The sequence below is a fragment of the Microcaecilia unicolor genome, chromosome 1, assembly GCF_901765095.1.
Source record: "Microcaecilia unicolor chromosome 1, aMicUni1.1, whole genome shotgun sequence".
Lineage (NCBI taxonomy): Eukaryota > Metazoa > Chordata > Amphibia > Gymnophiona > Siphonopidae > Microcaecilia > Microcaecilia unicolor.
This window is the reverse complement of record NC_044031.1, coordinates 40290971-40314954: the sequence shown is the minus strand read 5'-3', so window position 1 is coordinate 40314954 and position 23984 is coordinate 40290971. Positions and strand designations below refer to the sequence as shown.

Below are 23984 nucleotides of genomic sequence, written 5' to 3'. Positions count from 1 at the left end.
TCAAGGTAAAACCAAGTTCTGTTTTGTGTTTTGTTTTGTTTTTTAAACCACAGAGCTGTATACAATTGCCCTTCCTCCAGAGGTACGCAGTCTGATGCTATGCAACCAAATTGATTGCATTAAGTCTCTCCCATCTTATTTTTAGGCTTCTAGCAGTTGTAAACAGGCATTTCAAATTGTGAGTTTTCCTTTCATCTACAAGTTGCTTAGAAGTTGATGGGGATAATATGCGTCCTGTACCCTGTTCTCATCTTAAACACACCTGGCTTTCAGCATTGTTGAAAACTCTCTGTTGGGATTTCCTGAATGTCCTGTTTCAATATTATCCTTCAATGATACTACACAGCAAACCATGCCCTCCCCCCCCCCCCCCCCCCCCATTCTAGTTTAAGACTGCTCTATATCCTTTTTTAAAAGTTAGCACCAGCAGCCTGGTTCCATCCTGGATAAGGTAGAGTTCATTCTTTTTGGAACAGTCTCCCCCTTTCCCAAAATGTTGCCCAGTTCCTAACAAATCTAAATCCCTCATCCCTGCACCATCATCTGACCTACGCATTGAGACTTCGGAGCTCTGCCTGCCTCTTGGGTCCTGTGCGTGGAACAGGGAGCATTTCTGAAAATGGCACCCCGGAGGATCTGGACTTCAGCTTTCTACCTAGGAGCCTAAATTTGGCTTCCAGAACCTTCCTCCCACATTTTCCTATGTCATTGGTACCCACTTGTACCAAGACATCCGGCTCCTCCCCAGCACTAAGATCCTATCTAGGTGATGCGTGAGAGACACTTGCGTTCCAAAGGCACATGCATTTCAAGAAAGGCATTGCAATTTTTTCTTTAAAGAAAAACTTTGTGACCACTCATTCCAAAAAAAATGTGCATCTTCAAACTAATCTCTGCAGGCTTTCATCATAGGGGCGTCATCCCATTTCCTTTATCATTTTGGTCACCCATCTCTGTATCTTTTCTAGTGCTATATCTTTTTGAGATGTGGGTGACTAGAACTGCATGCAGTATTCAAGAGATGGTTGTACCATGGTGAGATACAAAGGCATTATCCATTTTATTCTCTATTCCTTCCCTAATGTATTTATGCATTCTGAATTCCACTGTTATCCAAAAACAGGTTTTGATTTAAAATGGCTTGTAATTTACATTCTGGTTGAAAATTACAGTGATGGTTTACAATTAAGAAACAGGACATCGTAAGCTTAGTTATAGAATTTTTTTCAAGAGGTAAGTTTTCAGTTCTTTTCTGAATTGACGATAATTGGTGATGCTTCTTGTGGCCTTTGGTATTGAGTTCCACCATTTGGAACACAGGTAACTAAATCTAGCCGTGTAGATGGGTTTTGTAAGTTGTTTCTGCAGTTGGGTAGGTGAAGAAGTAGGTAGCATCTGGTTTCTGGGCTTGCATTTCTTGGGGATAGTTAGATCATATCTAGCATATATTCAGGAGACATACCAAATAGTATCTTGTAAGATGAGGGTTCTAGCTTTGAAGATTAGTCTTCCCTTAATTGGCAGCCAGTGTAGTATTTCTCATCTGCCCGCAACCTCGGAGTCATCTTTGACTCCTCTCTCTCCTTCTCTGCGCATATCCAGCAGATAGCCAAGACCTGTCGCTTCTTCCTCTTTAACATCAGCAAAATTCGCCCTTTCCTCTCTGAACACACCACCCGAACTCTCGTCCACGCTCTCATTACCTCTCGCCTGGACTACTGCAACTTACTCCTCACCGGCCTCCCACTTAGCCATCTATCCCCCCTTCAATCTGTTCAGAACTCTGCTGCACGTCTCATATTCCGCCAGAACCGATATACTCGTATCACCCCTCTCAGGTCACTTCACTGGCTTCCGATCAGATACCGCATTCAATTCAAGCTTCTCCTTCTTACCTACAAATGCACTCAGTCTGCTGCCCCTCACTATCTTTCTACCCTCATCTCCCCTTACGTTCCTGCCCGTAACCTCCGTTCACAGGATAAATCCCTCCTCTCAGTACCCTTCTCCACCACCGCCAACTCCAGGCTTCGCTCATTCTGCCTCGCCTCACCCTATGCTTGGAACAACCTTCCTGAACCCTTACGCCAAGCCCCCTCCCTACCCATCTTCAAGTCTTTGCTTAAAGCCCACCTCTTCAATGCTGCGTTCGGCACCTAACCCTTACCGTTCAGTAAATCCAGACTGCCCCAATTTGACTGCCCCTATCGGACCGACCGTTCACTTGTCTATTAGATTGTAAGCTCTTTGAGCAGGGACTGTCTCTCTTTGTTAAATTGTACAGCGCTGCGTAACCCTAGTAGCGCTCTAGAAATGTTTAGTAGTATTTTGAGCAGTGGTGTAGCTTTTATATACTGACATCTTGAGTATTAGCCTTGCCATGTTTTAGATGGTTTGCAGCGGTTTTATTGTTTGCCTTGCATCCTACGTATAGTGCATTACAGTAGTCTAGTTGTGATAGTACTGTTGATTGTACTATTATCTGGAATGATTGAGAAGGATCAGAGACTATATATCTCGAATGATTGTCTAGTTTCCCAGTTTCCATAGTTTTCGGAAGCATTTTGATGTTACTGCTCATATTTAACTGTCCAGTGATGTTTAACAAGAATAATACTCAGTATTTTTAGTTGTATTTCGGTTTGGTATGTTTGAGGGTTGATTGTGAGATTTTGGTGAGATGTGGGGTTGCGCGGACTTGATAGAATCAGGAATTTGGTTTTGTCTGTTCAGTATGAGTTTGAAAGTTGCTGTCTAGTTTTCCATAAGGTCCATACCTGTTTTAACTTTGTCCAGCATTTCTGTGACACTGTTAAAAGGTATGTAAATGGTGATAACATCTGTGCATATTAATGGGTTGAAGCCCATTAGTTTTTTGCCAAGTGGAGTCGTCATTACATTGAACAATGTTGGTGATATTGGAGAGCCCTGTGGTACCCCACACTCAGAGATCCAAGAGGCTGATGTCTAACCAGTTATCTTTCCAATGTAGGATCTGGTCTTTAGGAAGCCGTTGCATGCAGCCACTGTACCGCTGATTCCCATGTAACCGAGCAGGGCCATTAGTGTTGTGTAGTCTACTAGATTGAATGCACTTGACATATCGAATTATAGTAATATATTCTAACCTTGGCTTATTAAGCTTCTTAACTTAGTTATCAGAGTGGTTATGACTGTCTTAGTGCTATGTTGTGGACCTTCACTTGACCCTACCTGCCCCTCCAACTACCGCCCCATCTCTTTTACCCTTCCTCTCCAAAATACTTGAGCGCGCCGTTCAACCGCTGCCTTGATTTTCTCTCCTCTCACGCCATCCTCGATCCACTTCAATCCGGTTTTCGCCCTCTGCAGTCAACAGAAACGGCACTCTCTAAAGTTTGCAATGACCTGCTCCTGGCCAAATCCAGAGGTCACTACTCCATCCTCATCCTCCTCGATCTTTCCGCCGCGTTTGACACTGTCAATCATGATTTACTCCTTGCCACGCTGTCCTCTTTTGGGTTCCAAGGCCCTGTCCTCTCCTGGTTCTCCTCTTCTCTCCCACCGCACCTTCAGGGTACACTCCCATGGATCTTCCTCCACTCCCCTCCCACTATCTGTTGGAGTTCCCAAGGGATCTGTCCTTGGACCCCTTCTCTTCTCAATCTACACCTCTTCCCTGGGCTCGCTGATCTAGTCTCATGGTTTTCAGTATCATCTTTATGCTGATGACACCCAGCTATACCTCTCCACATCTGACATCACCGCGGAGACCCAGGCCAAGGTATCGGCCTGTTTATCCGACATTGCGGCATGGATGTCCAACCGCCACCTGAAGCTGAACATGTCCAAGACCGAGCTCCTCGTCTTTCCTCCTAAACCCACTTCTCCTCTTCCTCCACTCTCTATCTCAGTTGATAACACCCCCATCTGCCCGCAACCTCGGAGTCATCTTCGACTCCTCCCTCTCCTTCGCTGCGCATATCCAACAGACTGCCAAGACCTGTCGCTTCTTCCTCTTCAACATCAGCAAAATTCGCCCTTTCCTCTCTGAGCACACCACCAGAACTCTCGTCCACGCTCTCATTACCTCTCGCCTTGATTACTGCAACTTACTCCTCACCGGCCTCCCACTCAGCCATCTATCCCCCTTTCAATCCGTTCAGAATGCTGCTGCACGACTTATATTCCGCCAGAACCGATATACTCATATCACCCCTCTCCTCAAATCACTTCATTGGCTTCCGATCAGATATCGCATACAATTCAAGCTCCTCCTCCTTACCTACAAATGCACTCAGTCTGCGGCTCCTCACTACCTCTCCACCCTCATCTCCCCCTATGTTCCCACCCGTAACCTCCGCTCACAGGACAAAGCCCTTCTCTCAGTACCCTTCTCCACCACTGCCAACTCCAGGCTCCGCTCATTCTGCCTTGCCTCACCCTATGCCTGGAACAATCTTCCTTTACCCATACCCCTTGCCCCCTCCCTACCCATCTTCAAATCTCTGCTTAAAACTCCTCTTTAATGCTGCCTTCGGCACCTAACCGCTTGAGAAATATAGAATGCCCCAATCTATCCACCCTATCAGATTAACTCGTCCTCTAGATTGTACACTTGTCTTTAGATTGTTCTCTTGTCTTTTAGATTGTAAGCTCTTTGAGCACAGACTGTCCTATGTTTAAATTGTACAGCGCTGCGTAACCCTAGTAGCGCTTTAGAAATGTTAGTTAGTAGTAGTAGTAGTGAAACCTGATTGGGACTTTTGGAGGATTGAGAATTTTATCAGGTATTCCATCAGTTGTGTTACCAGACCCTCCATCGTTTTGGTCAATAGTGGAATTGAGACCACTAGTTTGTGAGATCGCTGATCTTGCTAGTTTTTTTTTTTTTTTTTTTAATTTCCTCAATACACAATACATTCACAAAGGACAAAGAGAAAAATGCCCTGTCACACTCATCAGTCCAATACTAGTACAAATTTCAACAAAACAGTGAAAAACAATCGTGTAAGTGTAATGCATTCCATATCGAGTTTTTCTTTTTGTCCTCCCCCTCCCCCCCCCCCCCCACAGCCCTTTCATAAACTAACAGTTCTTCATTCATATACATCCCATCACAACATTCGCACTGATCTTGCTAGTTGTATTCTTGGGGATTGAGGTGAGTATGATTTTGCGTTTCTTTGCGTTTCTTTCCGGAATTGTCCTTTTGATAACATGCATGTTGTGTTTGAGGCATTCATTAAACCATTCTAGTGGTTTTTTCATCATATAGTTGGAGCATTTGTCTAGCAGACAGTTGGCTTGTGCATATTTCATCAGTAGTGTATTTACTGTGTTTAATTTGCTTCTTTGCTGCTGCACACTGAGCAGAAGATTTCAGTGTGTCAATGATGAGACAGATCCTTTTCCTGGGCAGTGACTCCAAGTTTATTCATATCTGCTATACCGCTCAATTAAGTCTAAGCGGTTCACAATTAAATATGTAAAGGAAAGGAACACAATCGTAATGGATAGAAAAGGAAAGAGAAGGAGGAAAAGAAAAAGAAAACCCAGACATTAAATTATAAACCAAAAAAAAAGTGTTTGCAGATTCCAAGGAGCCAAGCTTCACCCATCTGGGCCCAGCTAAGACGGACACAGGAGAGGGAAAATTAGGTACCAAAAGCAGCAGTTGAAAGCTAATTTTTAATTTGCTTCCTATACAGTGGTAAGGATTCCAACCGGACAGTGAGAGGTAATGTATTCCATAGGTTAGGACCAGACACTGAACAGCCTTGCTCAGAGTGACTGGGAACCAATCACCTGAAAACAAGGAACCGCAAATTGATTCTGTGAGGACAGTTCTGGAAGGGGCATAGGGGACTAGGAGATAGAGAACAGAACACCAGAATGTAATACCTTATAGACGGATAAAGTATCTTAAAGGGGTGCCTGTATTTAACGGTCAGCCAATACACTTCACATAGTAGTGGTGTAACATGATTGAATCTGTTATTGGGGACCCTTGCATAATGTAGTTGGATTGAATCCTCTTTCCTATATGCATCCCGCTTCACTTTCACATTTTTGTATCTTTATATTTATTGAAAAGTTTGAGAAGTTGTATAATAGCAAAACATACAACAATTTGTTTCTCGTTACGTAAAAACTATCTTTTATATAAACCACTCTAACTTAATTGAAACAACGATAAATGCGCAAGAGTGGACTATCATTTTTCTCAATAGTGGACTGTAATACAGTGGAGAATAGGGAAGGAAGAAAAAATACATAAAACCCTGTGGATCAGGAGAAAATAACTTGTCGCCAAAATCCAAGGATCGATGGGCAAGACCAAAACATATGCCCTAGACTAGCTGGAGATTGAGCGCATTTCGCACATGTCATCTGTTCTCATATTTGCCCTATAGGCCCTGTGTGGAGAGATATACATCCGCATTAAGAATTTATAGTGCATCTCCTGCAATGTCACATTTTCAACTTGCCCTTGAATGCCCAGGAGACGTCTTCAGTGTATCTCTGAAGACTCACTGTTCTCTTTTCTAACTACTTGCTAATTTTTCGTAATCAGTTTCACCCAAATGTTCCTGTAAAGTGGCATGGTAATATTTGAGGGGAATAGCCAACTGTGCATCTAGACCCAAAATAGTTATAAACTTTTCCCATGCCTGCGGTGTTAAAGTGGAAGGAGAGAGGGACCTTATATAGTGGCATAGCTGAAACAGAGAAAGTTTCCTCCCTCTACCCCATATTCCTCCCGTATGTCTTCCTGGGATTTAAGTGTACCATCCTCTGTGTATAACTGATACACATAGGATGGTACGCATGCAATCAAGCACTAAAATGAAATGGGTCAGACAATCCGTCTCAGCTTCAGTACACGAAAAATAAGAGGATCCCCGAAACCAGTGAGATGGCGCATGTTACTTGCTATCGATATTAGCTTTACACTCAGTAGCCCCATTTCCCCCTGGACACGAGGGAGAAAGAGTTGAGATGCCCGCAACCTAGGTCTCTTGCCTTGCCACAGATAACGCGTCACCAGTCGTGTCACCCAGTTATCCTCTCTATGGTTAAGGAAAATAGGTAGCATTTGTAAGACACAGGTCCACTTAGGGACCAGTATCATATTATAAAGAGCGATTCTTCCCAAGAGGGATACGGGGAGCGAGTGCCAGCTTTGTAAGATTTGTTGCATACAAACTCGTAGAGGCTCTATATTAACTTCATACAGGTTTGATAGGTCCGAGGGGATGAACACCCAAATATTTTAAGGGGCCCGTAGACCACGAAAGAGGAAACTCTCTCTCCCAGGTCTCCCTAATCGAGTTCTGAATAGGAAAGGCAACGGACTTCTGCAAATTAAGAGTGAATCCAGAAAAATAGCTAAATTCTTCTACAGCATTGAGGAGATTACTCAACGACTGTCGGGGCTTCGTCAATGTCAGCAAAATGTTGTGCGCAAACACTAATGTCTTTACCGAGAACAAGGGCGTCTGGATCCCCGAAATATCAGGGTCTCCTTGAATAGTACGCAACGGGGGCTCCAAGTAGAGAAGAAATAGCAAAGGAGATAGCGGGCATCCCTGTCTCATCCCCCTAGCTATAGGGAATGAAGATGAGCATAACCCATTTACTACTAGGGAGGCTCTTGGCCGGGAATACAGGGCTGAGATTGCGTGTCCAAACAAACCTTTCAGGCCCACATATTCCAAACCCCCAAAGAGATAATCCAAACTTACTTTGTCAAACGCCTTTCCAGCATCTAGACTAACCAACAATAAAGGCTCTTCCAAAGTATGACTATGCGCAATGGCCATACAGACGTTACGCACATTAACAAATGTGTCTCCCTCTAACAAAGCAAACTTGCCCTTCCCAACCAGGGTGGCTATATGGGGTGCTAAACGCTCTGCCAATACCCTGGCCAGAATCTTTGTCTACATTAATAAGTGAGATTGGCCTATAAGATTCCGGACGTTCTGACTGTCTGCCCGGCTTTGGTATGAGTGTAATCCACGCTTCATTAGTATCCCACGGAAACGTTCCATCCACCACTGAGGCTTCAAAGAAGGAGGCTAAGGCACCACAAATCTGGGGCAACATGTATTGATAGTATTCTGTTGTATACCCATCTGATCCTGGAGCAGTACCTCTTTTTAATGATTTAACCACCTGCTGGATTTCTTTAGCTCTCAAAGGGACATTCAACTGTTTCACCACTTCTGCAGATAATCGCGGCATGCCCGAATCTTCTACATAATCCACTACCGAGGGCCCACTCTGCACTTCCGGCTTATCATATAGAGACGCATAAAAGTCATGCAAAATCTACAAGATTCCCGCCGGCTGAGTCTCTCTCGTGCCGTCCGGCCTCACCAAAGAAGAAACAAATCAGTTACCACCCCAGTTCTTCGTGACTCTAGACAGCAATTTTCCCGATTTATTGCCATATCTATAAAAGGTAAGAGTGGTGACGTTGTTTCTTAGTAGGTTCGTGGATTAGGGAATTTAAGGTGGCAAGTGTCAACACCATCTCTTCTTTAAACGCTAGGGAGGGGGTCGCAAGGTACTTGCGTTTTACTATCTTAAATTTATGTTCCAGCTGGACTATTCCCTTCGCTATGCGTTGTGCCCGCGCACACATGTGGAGGAGTGGCCTAGTGGTTAGGGTGGTGGTGGACTTAGTTCCTGGGAAACTGAGTTTGATTCCCACTTGAGGCACAGGCAGCTCCTTGTGACTCTGGGCAAGTCACTTAACCCTCCATTGCCCCATGTAAGCCGCATTGAGCCTGCCATGAGTGGGAAAGCGCGGGGTACAAATGTAACAAAAATAAATGTACAATTTCCCCCCTCATCACCACCTTCGATGTTTCCCAGTATAGTTGAGCTGCCGTCTCATGGCTCACAGCGTCTGCAAATACCGACCTTTCTGCCTGATACGATCTTGGAAATGCACGTCACCCACTAGATATGAGGGAAATCTCCACCTATTACCTCTGTCGTGCCGCTCCCAAATCTGTCTACCCATATCAGAGTGGTCTGAAATCTCCAAGGGCCCAATTTCCACCTTCAGGATCTGTGGGAAGAGAATGACATCTGTTTAAGATGTAGTTCAGCCTTGTCCAGGTACCATGAGCGCGTGAGAGATAGGTATAGTCCCGCACATTGGGATTAACTAGGAGCCATGGGTCTACCAGGTTCAGCACCTTGCACAGATACTGTAAGCCCCTGTCCATCGCCATCCCCGCTGAGGGAGCCGACCGATCCTGTTGGCCATCCATCACCTGATTAAAATCTCCCATCAGGATCCATGGGGTGGAAGAGTATTGTATGCCCAAATGCACTATATGTTGAAAGAGGGAGTGATCGTATACATTAGGCCCATATATATTGAGCAGAAAAATCTCTTGACCCATGATATTTAAATGTAATAGTATATACCACCCCTGACATCCTGTGCCACAACGCATGTCTTGCACTGCTACCCCCCCCCCCCCCCTTTCCTCCCTTGTGCTGAAGAGAACAAACATTCCCCCACCCATCGCTGTCTAAGTTTTAAGTGTTCTGCATCAGACAATTTTGTCTCCTGTAGGCATGCAATAGAAACCCTGTGACGTTGCAAGGCTGATAAGATTTTTGTTCGTTTTACTGGCGAACCAATAACAGATACATTCCAAGAAATGAATCTAGGTACTTGCATTTAACCCGGATCCCACGACCCCACCTCATAGCCATCCAAGATTGCTGACACTAGTAAGGCCCCCCGGGTGTTCATCCCCCACCCAGGAGACAGTCTCCCAAATTTCCGCAGTGGCGCACAGCAACATAAACAACCGTGTGTATTCTTTCCTGTGGCAACCCCCCCTCCTGCACTCTTCAATCTTAAAACTCTACACATTCCCCACCAAACCCCCACCCCACCCCCCTTAAACCCACCGGGCCTCAACAGGGCTATGCCCCATCAAAGCAGAATCACAGAGTGCCAGGGTCCCAACCCGGCTCCACGCTCCTCAACATCCCTTCACACACAATACATAACTTCCATAACTCAAGGCCTACAAACCATATTTGCCCTCGAGTTCAGTAAACTCGCAAAAACCTCCATCCCTGTCAGACAGTAAAGTAAATGGCACAGTATCAGGCAGGGCCCTCGGACCCCATCTTTTCTCTGTTCAGGAACTGTAAGGCCAGTTGTTCCGATGTGAAGAAGACCCATTTCCCCATATGCTGTATTTTCAGGGTTGCTGGGTACAGCAACATAAAGCATACTTTCTTGTCACCAATGTTGCGCAAATCAGGTGGCATTTCCGCCTCCTCCCTTGCACACTGGTCGAGTAATCCTGACATATTCGGATCTGGTCCCCTGCATAAGCTAGGGACTCTTTTCAGTTGATATCCCTGAAGGATCTCTTCTTTGTATATGTAGTTATGGACTTTGATAACTATTCTTGGGTGCTGGCTGCTGTGCTGCTGTCTCCCAGTCCTATGAGCTCTTTCTATGCAAAAGAGTCCTTTACTATCAGCACGAATTCTTTCCCCAGCCATTCTTCCAATATGGAACTCAAGTTCCTATCTGGTATGGTTTCAGGCAACCCCACCTACCTGAGGTTTCTGCGCCGGGCCCTGTTTTCTAGCTCATCCAACTTCTCTGCTTGGTGAGCCAGCTTGTCTTTTAGGCCAGTTATTTCCGGTTCCCGTCGCTGCTATGTGTCTTTCAGATCAGACGCCCTCTTTTCCGCCTCCGCGATATGGCTCACCAGCTCAGCCATCAGCCCGTCAAATTTACCGAGCTGCTCCTCCAGTGAGGCGAATCGAGGCTCCAGCGCTATACCAACTGCAGCCGCCAACTGCGTCAGCTGGCGGGCCGAAAACTCCACTTCACTTTGCGGCATTCCAGGCGCCATCTTGGAATCGCTGCCAGGCACTGCCGTTTTTTCTTTCTCGTTCTTCGTGCCTTTCCTCGTTCCAGGCGGCATGGATACCAGTGGCATAGCCAGAAGGCAATTTTTGGATGGACCAATAGGTTAGATGGGTGGGCACTAGAGTTGCTAACTTTTTGAGTCCCCTTGCATGCCCAGCACCTCTCCTCCTTCCCTCCTCCTCTACATATCTAGCACCTCTCCCTTCCCTTGCAGTTCCAAATCTCTATCCCTTCCCTCCAGCACCTCCATACATGCCCAGTGCCTCTCTTCCTTCCCTCCAACATCCCATCTGCATGTGCAGCGCCCCACTCCCCTCCCACAGTTCTGGCACCGCCACCTCCGCATCTTCCTTACTCTCCCCCCATTCCCGCTGCGGCGCTTGCACTTCATGCTATCATCACCACCCAGCAGAAATTCCACACAGGCCTGCGTGCTGTGTCAGAGCCTTCTTTCTCTGCCACGTCCTGCCCAGCCTGTGTAAACAGGAAGTTGCATCAGTGGGTGAGTCATGGCAGAGGGAAGGCCCCGACGCATCATTGGAACTCCTGCCCAATGGCATGATAGCATTAAAGTGCAAGCGCTGCCATGGCAGGGGAGAAAGACATGGAAGTGCTGAAACTGTGGGAGGGGTGAGAAGCACTAGACATGCGAGGGTGGAGGGAAGGAAGAGAAGGGATGTTGAATTTTCATTGGCTGGGGTGTGACGCTTTTGGGTGGGCCTGTACCAAAATTGGGTGGGCCAGGGCCCACCCAGGCCCACCTATAGCTACGCCGCTGATGGATACAAGAAATTGGTCCATGCAGTCTTTGCCAAACAGGAGGGGTGCAGTTACCATTGCTATGGAGGGTTTGCGAGTTTTTGGCAAGCGCGGAATGAGCAGGGACCCCGGAGCAGCGGTAATGCGTGGCTACTGCTCCCTCCGTATCACGTGACTCCTCACTTTCACATTTGTATTTGTTGTTTGGATGCTAAGTCTCCTATTCGTCCTCTTGCAATTTCTCTCAATTCATTTGTGGTTTGACAGCTTTGCTGCTGCTCAAATTTGAAGAACTGTTTCAGTTCACTATTTGTTTCCAGATCATTTATGAATGCTAAACTAGAGTTCCTGCCCAGATTCTAGGGGAACCCCACTATTTACTCTTCTCCATTGAGAATATTGACCATTTAATCCTATTCTTTTTTTTTTTTTTAATCTCTTAACCAGTTCTTAATCCCCAATAGGACATTGCCTCCTTTACCATAACTTTTTAATTTCTGCAGGCAATGGAAAGTTAAGTGACTTACCCAAGATCACAAGAGTGGAGGAGTGGCCTAATGGTTAGAACACTGGGCTTGGCATCCAGAGGTGGCTGGTTCAAATCTCAATGCTGCTCCTTGTGATCTTGAGTAAGTCACTTAATCCTCCGTTGCCTCGGGTACAAGCTTAGATTGTGAGCCCTCCAGTGACAGGGAACTACCTAGTATACCTGAATGTAACTCACCTTGACCTACTACTGAAAAGGCGTGAGCAAAATTCAATTAAATAAATAAAGCCCCTAAGAGGTCATAGCTTTTGGGTGTAAGCATAGGCTAAATGCATTGAAACTGTTCCATGGGAAAGGTCTTGGTCATAATGTTCAGCTGATTTCTGAGTGCTCCAGAAGCTTCACTGTAGATTTTGCTGCCTATATAGCCATATGCCTGCTAGTTAAAACAGGTCTAACCATTTTCAAACCCTTTTTGTTGGCATTAATATTATTTTATCCTATGGTAGACTAATCTAGTGCTGTACTGTTGGGTGGTGACCTGGCTTTAAAAGAGATATTCTGCATTGATTTCAATTGTACCCCAGATATGCCAGCTGAGGAGGATAGATGTGATAGAAATGTTTCACTGCATGCACTTTGGTTAGCAAATACTTGTAGAAAAGGGTTATGTTCTGAAAAGGCTGATGCTTGACAAAATGGGGATGGGCATAGGATTGAATTTGCTCTGATTTTTTTTTTCTATTCATATTAGTGGGGGGGGGGGGGGGGGCAATGATACCAACAGTTACCTTCTAGAACCTGTCCTCCCTGCCTTGCTCATCTTCAATTGCCCATGTAGATCAGTAGCAACCCAGACTCTCATTTTCTTCTGTGCCGGCTTAGGCAACAGGTCTGCAAAGTGGAATCAGCAACTCTTCTGCTTACTGCATCTTCCTTGCATGGCCCGTAGGCTGAGTCTTCTCCAGGCTTGCTATACAGCCTAAGAATAAGGCATGGACTTTGTATCATTTATTGTTTATTGAACACTTAGTATACCCCTTCAATTTATATTACTAAATAGTCTGATTTGAAGGGATTCAAAAAGGTGAACTTCTTTACTAGGGCCTAACCAGGTTTCTATTAGGTAGAGAGCTAAAATTATAGCTATGAAGATAGATGAGGCTAGTTTGAGCACATCAATCTACAGTTTAGGAGGCCACGGAATAAAGAAGCCATAGGATCACGTGTCAGTAAATTATGGCAGTAAATCCAGGTTGGTTAGCTCCCTAAAAAAAAGAGGGAAAGATAATGGCTAATCACCCCAGTGTGTTCGAGAAGACACCACAAACTGGTGGTCCAAGCAAAAACCAGAAAAGACAAGGGAGGGATAGAGCAGATACGATTTAAGAACAGAGTAGGCATACTACATCTATTAATGAAGCACCCCTTGGAGTTTGCCCCAAGTAGCACAACCTGCTCCTTGAGCACACACTGCTGCAGCGCAGAATGCCACAGTTATCCTAAATATTCACTTTGGCAGTCAGGGTTGACATCAGTATTGATGAGGTCAGCAGGGTCACATGACCAGGAACATTGCATTGGCAGGAAACAGCAGTTGGCCCAAGCTTAGCAGTCGAAACACATTCCTGGGAGGCTGTGGATCCAATATATGTGAGTGGGTAATGAGTGAACTGGGCTCTGTTCAGGCAAGTCGGTGGGAAGTGGATGAGACTGTATAAGTGTAGGTGAGATTTGAGAAACAAACATGTTTTCTACCTCCACATCAGAGCAGCATGGCTTTCCTATTGTGATCTGATGGGCCCTTCCAAGTGACTGATTAGCCATCATCAGAGAGGATGCTAGGCTTAATGGACCATTGATTTGACCCAAATTGGCTCTTCTGTTCATGTGGAGATAATTCTCATGAGCACAGGGCTTATGACTTTCTCACATTTCATTATCACTTTTTTTTCTCATTCCTCTTCCTATGGCCCTGTTTGAGCCTGATGTGCCTTTATGCTGTTCAGGCACAGAAATAGCGCCCCATCAGGGCGTCATATTCTTGGGAACTCTGGCAGGGTCAAAACAGCTGAATTCTGTTATGGTGTCACTGTTAGGCTTCCACCGCTCCATGTTTGGCAGTAAGGATCCTCTGTTTATCACAAAACATATTGAAGTTTATTTTTTTATGTATTGCATTTGTATCCCACATTATCCCACCTATTTGCAGGCTCAATGTGGCTTACAGAGTTTTGTTATGACAGGGATATTACAGGGTATCAGATACAATTGGTAATGTTCAAAGATTAAGTAATGGAAGAGTGAAGTAGGTGTTAGGGAGGATTGTATATAAAGGGAATTGGCATAGCTGGGTAGATTGGGGTAGTTTTGTAAGGCTATGGGTTCTCTTTGTAGGCTTTGTTGAAGAGATGTCTTTAAAGATTTGCGAAAGTTAGTTATTTCATCGGTAGTTATTTAATTATGATTTTAGCTTCCAAGACATTTCCTGGCAGTGTTCTTCAGTCTACCTCCTTGAAACGTCACATTATGGTGAAGCAAAATTCTTTAAGTCTGGAAGAGCATGGTGTAGATGCAAATTGAAATAAATCAGCTTTCCTTCTACAAGTTCCATTTTATATCCACAGAGCAGTAGGGGGAGGGGGGCTGGGACAGAAGGGAGGGTCAGGAAGGTGGCCTGTAGGCCTGCCTGTGAAGAAACAAAAAGGGTTGAAAGTGCATTTGCAAAAAAAACAGGGGGAAAAAACTTTACTATTGTGAGAGGGGCTGGGACACGAAGGATAGGGAGGTGACCTGTAGTCCTGGCTTGGGAAAACAAAGCGAAAGTGCATTTGCAAAATATGAACAGGGAAAAATACTTACTATTGAGAGAGGGGCTGGGACCCAAGGGAGGGACAGGGAGTTGGTTTGTAGTCCAGATTGTGAGGATTAAAAAAAAAACCAAAAAAAAAAGGGGGGGGGGGGGGGGTTAAGTGCACAATTATGTGTGTTTGGTGGCTAGGAAACTATGAATACAGTAGCCCCGGGAGATACTTAACTGAGAAGGGCTGGGACACGAGAGTAGGGGGGGAAAAAAAGAACACACACATTAGATGAACACATATCAAGGGGGGGAGATATGTGCATGTGGGACAGATGTATATAGGGATAGATAAGAATATACCATTTGCACTGTGGGAATTGCTGGCAGTGTCATCCCGCAATCCTTCGTGCCTCAGCTCTTCATCTGCTGCTGCTCTGTGCCTATCAGCTTGCTGCTGCTTCTCAAAATGCCTTTCGGCTTGCTACTGTAGCTCATGGAAATGCCTTTGTAGTTCCTCATGCAGCTCGCTGAAATGGTGGTGGTTCTGCAACACTGCATTGCCCACCAAGTTCTGCTGCTTGCACTGTCACACAATGCACATCTGTTTGCATAGGACATCTGTGGAATGCTGAACACGACCAGCCATTTCTGAATTCAGTCTATTGATACCCTCGTTCCACTTCTCCTGCCTCTCCCACAGCTGGCGCCAATCTGACCATGCCTCTGTAGGAGGGGGAGCAAACAGAAGCGGATCAATCAAGGTATGGTATACAACTTTATTCTAAAAATACGCCCAACACAGACTTGTGTTTCGCCCACTAGGGCTGCATCAGGGGCTCTACAATAACTAATAAACATATAAATCATGACATAATAATATGTAAAAACATATATGAATAATAAAATATATAAATAAAATTCTTGGAAGGAAGACAAATATGGCAACAAAGATTAAAATCTAGCAAAATATGTCCACGCAGCATAGACAACATTTTCTGTTTTACAATTAGAAAATTCTCTAAGATAAAACTTATTCCCTGATGGTATAAAAAAATGCTTGTGTTTTGACACTGACTCTACAGACAAAACATGATCCACAGGGATAGTGGCCCTTAGGTAATTTCTTGACAGATGGTACGGTATTCATCAGGGCAGATGGTACTAGCATATCCTTCAAATTCCTCTCTCATTTATATGCAACCAAGCCCTTTTCACTGAATGGAGTCAGACCCTGTATCATATGCCAATGCTTTTTAAGAATTTTCACAATAGAATTTGACGTGTGAATGGGAGCGTGCACATGCCTTCCTTCTTTTTATTACATGCAGGCAATAGGAGTGTGGATCTTTGGATTTTAGATGTTTGATGCTTTATGATAACCCTTTTCAATTGCAACTCTCGGGTACCCCTTTTCATAAAACCGTTTACTCATGTCACCTGATCTCAATTGATAATTACACTCATCTGTACACAAGCGTCTCAAACGTAAGAACTGACTGTATAAGTTATCCTTCAGTGGTCTGCTATGGCAGCTCATATAATTCAATTTATTAACATCCGTAGGTTTACGATATATATCTGTAACAAACGTATTATCCTTGATCTTAATGTTAATATCTAAAAACGGTACCATCTTCTTGCTATAATTGATTTGAAATTTGAGGTTAGTATCTAGAGTATTGAGCCAGCTATGAAATTCAATTAATTCTCTCTCCATTCCATTCCAAACCATTAAAACGTCAATATATCTTTTCCAAAGAATTATTCTAGGAAAGAGGATAGATGTATTGAGGTATTTGTTTTCAAACTCACTTACGTAAGTACATAAGTAATGCCATACTGGGAAAAGACCAAGGGTCCATCGAGCCCAGCATCCTGTCCACGACAGCGGCCAATCCAGGCCAAGGGCACCTGGCAAGCTTCCCAAACGTACAAACATTCTATACATGTTGTTCCTGGAATTGTGGATGTTTCCCAAGTCCATTTAGTAGCGGTTTATGGACTTGTCCTTTAGGAAACCGTCCAACCCCTTTTTAAACTCTGCTAAGCTAACCGCCTTCACCACATTCTCCGGCAACGAATTCGAGTTTAATTATACGTTGGGTGAAGAAAAATTTTCTCCGATTTGTTTTAAATTTACTACACTGTAGTTTCATCGCATGCCCCCTAGTCCTAGTATTTTTGGAAAGCGTGAACAGACGCTTCACATCCACCTGTTCCACTCCACTCATTATTTTATATACCTCTATCATGTCTCCCCTCAGCCGTCTCTTCTCCAAGCTGAATAGCCTTAGCCTCCTTAATCTTTCTTCATAGGGAAGTTGTCCCATCCCCGCTATCATTTTAGTCGCCCTTCGCTGCACCTTTTCCAATTCTACTATATCTTTCTTGAGATGCGGCGACCAGAATTGAACACAATACTCAAGGTGCGCTCGCACAATGGAGCGATACAACGGCATTATAACATCCTCACACCTGTTTTCCATACCTTTTCCTAATAATACCCAATATTCTATTCGCTTTCCTAGCCGCAGCAACACACTGAGCAGAAGGTTTCAGTGTATTATCGACGACGACACCCAGATCCCTTTCTTGGTCCGTAACTCCTAACGTGGAACCTTGCATGACGTAGCTATAATTCGGGTTCTTTTTTCCCACATGCATCACCTTGCACTTGCTCACATTAAACGTCACCTGCCATTTAGCCGCCCAGTCTCCCAGTCTTGTAAGGTCCTCTTGTAACTTTTCACAATCCTGTCACAATTTAACGACTTTGAATAACTTTGTGTCATCAGCAAATTTAATTACCTTGCTAGTTACTCCCATCTCTAAATCATTTATAAATATATTAAAAAGCAGCGGTCCTAGCACAGACCCCTGAGGAACCCCACTAACTACTCTTCTCCATTGTGAATACTGCCCATTTAACCCCACTCTCTGTTTCCTATCCTTCAACCAGTTTTTAATCCACAATAGGACATTTCCTCCTATCCCATGACCCTCCAATTTCCTCTGTAGCCTTTCATGAGGTACCTTGTCAAACTCCTTTTGAAAATCCAGATACACAATATCAACCAGTTCCCCTTTGTCCACATGTTTGTTTACTCCTTCAAAGAATTGAAGTAAATTGGTCAGGCAAGATTTCCCCCCACAAAAGCCGTGCTGACTCGCTCAGTAATCCATGTCCTCGGATGTGCTCTAATTTTGTTTTTAATAGCCTCTACCATTTTCCCTGGCACTGACGTCAGACTCACCGGTCTATAATTTCCCGGATCTCCCCTGGAGCCTTTTTAAAAAATCGGTGTTACATTGGCCACCCTCCAATCTTCCGGTACCACGCTCGATTTTAAGGATAAGTTGCATATCACTAGCAGTAGCTCCGCAAGCTCATTTTTCAGTTCTATCAGTACTCTAGGATGAATACCATCTGGTCCAGGAGATTTGCTACTCTTCAGTTTGCTGAACTGCCCCATTACGTCCTCCAGGTTTACGGTGAAGTCAGTAAGTTTCTCCGACTCGTCCGCTTGAAATATCATTTCCGACACCGGTATCCCACCCAAATCTTCCTCGGTGAAGACTGAAGCAAAGAATTCATTCAGTCTCTCCGCTACGCCTTTGTCTTCCTTGATCGCCCCTTTTACCCCTCGGTCATCCAGCAGCCCAACCGATTCTTTTGCCGGCTTCCTGCTTTTAATATACCGAAAAGAATTTTTACTGTTTTTTGCCTCTAATGCTATCTTTTTTTCGTAATTCCTCTTGGCCTTCTTTATCTGCGCCTTGCATTTGCTTTGACACTCCTTATGCTGCTTCTTGTTATTTTCAGACGGTTCCTTCTTCCATTTTCTGAAGGAGTTTCTTTTAGCCCTAATAGCTTCCTTCACCTCACTTTTCAACCAGGCCGGCTGTCTTTTGGACTTCCGTCTTTCTTTTCTAATTCGCGGAATATGTTTGGCCTGGGCCTCCAGGATGGTATTTTTGCACAGCGTCCACGCCTGTTGTACAGATTTTACTCTGTTGCCCCCCTAAGTTTTTTTTTTCACCGTTCTTCTCATTTTATCATAGTCTCCTTTTTTAAAGTTAAACGCTAACATATTTGACTTCCTGTGTATAGTTACTTCAAGGTTGATATCAAAACTGATCATATTATGATCACTGTTATCAAGCGGCCCCAGTACCATAACGTCCCTCACCAGATCATGCGCTCCACTAAGGACCAAGTCTAGAATTTTTCCTTCTCTCATCAGCTCCTGCACCAACTGCTCCATAAAGCTGTCCTTGATTTCATCAAGGAATTGTACCTCTGTAGCGTGTCCCGATGTTACATTTACCCAGTCTATATTTGGATAATTGAAGTCACCCATTATTATCACATTGCCCATTTTGTTAGCGTCTCTGATTTCTTTTATCACTTCTGCGTCTACCTGCTCATCCTGGCGAGGCGGACGGTAGTACACTATCACCGTTTTTTTCCCTTTTATACATGGAATTTCAACCCACAATGATTCAAAGGTGTGATTTGTGTCCTGCTGAATTTGTAATCTATCTGAGTCAAGGCTCTCAATATACAATGCTACCCCTCCACCAGTCCGGTCTACCCTATCACTATGATATACTTTGTACCCCGGTATGACAGTGTCCCACTGGTTATCCTCCTTCCACCAGGTCTCAGTAATGCCTATTATATCCAATTTTTCATTTAGTGCAATATATTCCAACTCTCCCATCTTATTTCTTAGACTCCTAGCATTTGCATATAGACATTTCAGAGTATGTTTGTTATTCCTATTTGCATGATGCTTAGTACCTGACACTATTGATTTGCAATCTTTTGTCTGATCTTTAGTTGTATTTAAGGGCACCTGGCCTACCATGGTCTGTTGTGCAACCTCACTATCCAGAAACCCTATCTTCCCTGTTTGTGAGGTATCTTGGCAAGATACCTTTTCCCGAACTGTCGGCCTTCCCCCCATTTCTAGTGTAAAAGCTGCTCTATCTCCTTTTTAAATGCCGACACCAGCAGCCTGGTCCCACCCTGGTTAAGGTGGAGCCCATCCTTTCGGAATAGACTCCCCCTTCCCCAGAATGTTGCCCAGTTCCTAACAAATCTAAAACCCTCCTCCCTGCACTATCGTCTCATCCACGCATTGAGACTCCGGAGCTCTGCCTGTCTCTTGGGCCCTGCGCGTGGAACAGGTAGCATTTCAGAAAATGCTACCCTAGAGGATCTGGATTTGATCTTTCTACCTAAGAGCCTAAATTTGGCTTCCAGAACCTCTCTCCCACATTTTCCTATGTCATTGGTACCCACATATACCAAGACAGCGAACTCCTCCCCAGCACTATCTAGAATCCTATCTAGGTGACGCGTGAAGTCCGCCACCTTCGCACCAGGTAGGCAAGTCACCAGGCGATCCTCACGTCCAGCAGCCACCCAGCTATCTATATGCCTAAATGATCGAATCACCAACTACAACAGCTGTCCTAACCTTTCCTTCCTGGGCAGCACTTGGAGACATATCCTCGGTGCGAGAGGATAGTACATCCCCTGGTGGGCAGGTCCTGGCTACAGGAGTACTTCCTACTTCACCAGGGTGATGCTCTCCTTCTAGGAGACCTCCCTCCTCCAAGGTAGCACAAGGGCTACTAGACTGGAGGTGGGACTTCTCTACAACATCCCTGTAGGTCTCTTCTATGTAGCTCTCTGTCTCCCTCAGCTCCACCAAGTCTGCTACTCTAGCCTCAAGAGAACGGATACGTTGTCTAAGAGCTAGGAGCTCTTTGCATTGGGCGCAAAAATATGACATCTCACCAACTGGGAGATAATCATACATGTGACACTCAATGCAAAAGACTGGATAGCACCCCTCTCGCTGCTGGACTGCTGACTCCATCTTAGTGTTTTTTTGAGTTTCTCAATAATTTAAAACTTGCTACAGTATTAAGGATATTAGCCTAATATAAAAGTGTCTTTTACTTTATATAGTATATTGTATGATTTATTTAGTATTTCCTTCTTAGATGGTAATGAAATGTATTTAAAACTCTGTAAGAGCACTCCTTGCTTGTTATCCTAATTACAATAACTGACTATAAATGAGGAGTTGTCCTAGGGGTGGGTGGGGTGGGGGGGGGGGGGAATACTAAATTAGATCCTGCAGTGGCTGTTAGATTCTATCTGTTAATGCTGTGGTCCAAAGCTTTTAAAACTAAGTGGAAAAGACTATGGAGATTAGCTGTTAAAATTTGCTTTTTAATTTTGCCTAACACTAACCTACAATTTCTCCTTTAAACCCCAATCTTTAAGTTCCCAAAGCACAAGCAAAGTAGCATTCACTTACCAGAGAAATGTCCTCTTCTCTCAGAACTTCTCAGGAAGATAGATAGATTCGCTAAAGACGGCACAAAGGTTGCACCCATAGCAGTACCTTTAATATGCTGATAAAATGTACCATTGAAAGAGAAGTAGTTCTTCATAAGTGCAATTTTAGCAACCTGTACTACAAATTCAGTAGGAATTCGCTCATGAAAGTCTATTGGTGATTTATTTCTGATGATTTCTATAGCTTTTTGTGGAATATTTGTATATAAGCTTTCCACATCAAAAGTGACCAGAATAGTATCTTTGCCACATGTCATGGTGTTTAAAATGTTAATATCTGCTGAATCCCGTATGTATGATGGTATTTTGTTAATATATGGCCGTAGCAATTTATCTACAAAAATAGAGGTTCCAAAAGGAGGAACCACACAAGCAGATACTATAGGTCTACCTGGAGGGTAAAGATAATGATTTATGTATTTTTGGTAAAATGTAAAGTGTCGGGATGACTGGTTCGTCTCATCAGAAAATCAGATTCTTTCTGAGTAATGTACTGTGCATCAAGCCCTAACTGTACCAATGCTTTAATCTCAGTGCAGTTGTAGGATCTTTTTTAAGTACAGAATAAAACGTACCATCACTTAATTGCCTATTTCCACAATATAGGAGGTTTTATTCATTACCACAACTCCCCCTCCTTTATCTGTTGGTTTTATAATAATTGTAGGATCACGACGCAAGTTGCTTATGGCTTCTACCTCTTCCTTACTCAAAAAACACTTTCCTCTCCTTTTGTCTCCAACTCTGTTATCTCTTTAAGTACAACAGTTTCAAAAGATTGGTTAAGATGATGGGTATTGGGTGGAAGCCATTTACTATCATTCTTGACTATCGAGTTATCTACCGTATTAGTGGTGGTTTTGAGAAAAAATCTATAATCTTTAACTTCCTAACAAAGTTAAATAATTCCACTCTAGTTTTAAAAGCATTGTATTTTAGAGTAGGAACAAAGAGGCCTTTACGTAATACTTTCATTTCTGGGTTCGTCAGTTCCCTATTTGAAATATTATATACATTGCTTAATACTTCCCTTGGTTCTCTTGTCTTATGGGATATTGCTGATATTGGCAACCTCCTCTCCCTCCGCCCCTTCCTCGTCCTTTCCCTCTGTGATACATATACTCTTTGCCCGTGATATAATTTTCCAAGATAGATTTCTTTTTCCAAAACTGGCCTAGTTGAAAAACCTGTTTATCAATATTAGCGCGTGGCGGTGTGGTGTATAGAGATGCTGAAGGATCCAAGACATCGTCTTGATCACTTCTGAGTCTTTTCCTTTCCCTGACAATGTTGGGACTAATAGGTCGTGTATTTTGTATATGTCTCTGTTTCATACTGTTTCCTATTACGAGTTCTGGATAGATGAGAATTACAAGCTGCTTTAGTATACATTCTACTGGAACTCTTCTTCCTTTGTACCTTATTTTTATGCCATGGATAAATGCTGCTGTTTTTATAATCCTGATCACGTCTGAATTTCTCAAGCTTCAACAATCTCAAATCACGTTCAAATTGCTCATTACTTTTCTTAAAATCCTCATACAAAATGTCAAAACATATGTTTTCCTTGAGGAATATCAGTTCTTTGTCTAATTCTTTAATTTTTTGTTCTTTTTCTTCTCCAAGGAGTGGAGGAGTAACCTAGTGGTTAGTGTGGTGGACTTTGATCCTGGGGAACTGGGTTCGATTCCCACTGCAGCTCCTTGTGACTCTGGGTAAGTCATTTAACTCTCCATTGCCCCAGGTACAAATAAGTACCTGTATATAATATGTAAACCGCTTTGAATGTAGTTGCAAAAACCACAGAAAGGCGGTATATTAAGTCCCATTCCCTTTCCCTTTACCCGTCTTGATGATCAGGATCATAAGATCAAAAGAGCATTTTTTTTAAATTGCTTCCCACTGTGACATGAATATAGTCATAACTGAACAAGGTAGGAGGTTTATTCATGCGAAGACATCTAGGGATCCTTTTGTATCGGTAGTATTCCAAAAGAGAAGAACCGTGTAGTTTGACTTTCACATCTTTTACTTAGTTTGACTGCTTTCTCCCAGTGTTTTTTCCAGTTTTTAATTGGTCACATGATGCCCGTCCACCGGGTGCATGGATTGAAGAATGCATTATGCTGTTTTGTTTTTTTTTTGCTCCGTTGTGAACCTGCTTTCTTTTTCAAGCCCCTGACGCAGCCCTAGTGGGTGAAACAGTCTGTCGGGCATAGGAGGGTGTGCAGGAGACCGGTTGTGTGACTCGACAGCAGAAGAAGGTGTTAAATCGAGGAGCTGAAGGGTCAGTTTCCTCCACCGACTCCCCATCCTCGCCTCCCTGTGTGTGTGTTAGTGGCCACAACTCTTAAAAAAAGAAAATGTACAAATTATGTACACACACACCACTATCCTATTAAGTTCTTGCAACACACAATGCCACCTCTATGGACTCGCCTGCTTCTTGTTCATCCTGGCTGCAACATGGTGCTGTAGGCTTGGACACCCCTATGGAAGTCCACCTAAAAAAACAAAAGCTAGTTGAATAACAACCAGCTGCTCCACCTACTACTACTGTTCCCTTCCAGCACCCCACAGCATATCACGTTATTCACCACCCTCTGTCCTCAGTGCTGAAACCGACCACCCCAGCATCACAGTTCTT

General features: G+C 43.9%; 1 protein-coding gene across 1 annotated transcript; it reads left to right on the top strand.

The window, feature by feature from the left end:
* Positions 1–3444: 3444 nt before the first annotated feature.
* On the top strand, positions 3445–4256 carry LOC115465474 (the record flags this gene model as incomplete). The annotated part of the gene is given in 3 exon segments (XM_030195964.1): positions 3445–3535; positions 3738–3903; positions 3905–4256. Coding segments are annotated over 3 exon segments (609 nt in total), but the record flags the coding sequence as incomplete, so codon positions are not given.
* Between the last annotated feature and the right edge of the window lie 19728 nt (positions 4257–23984).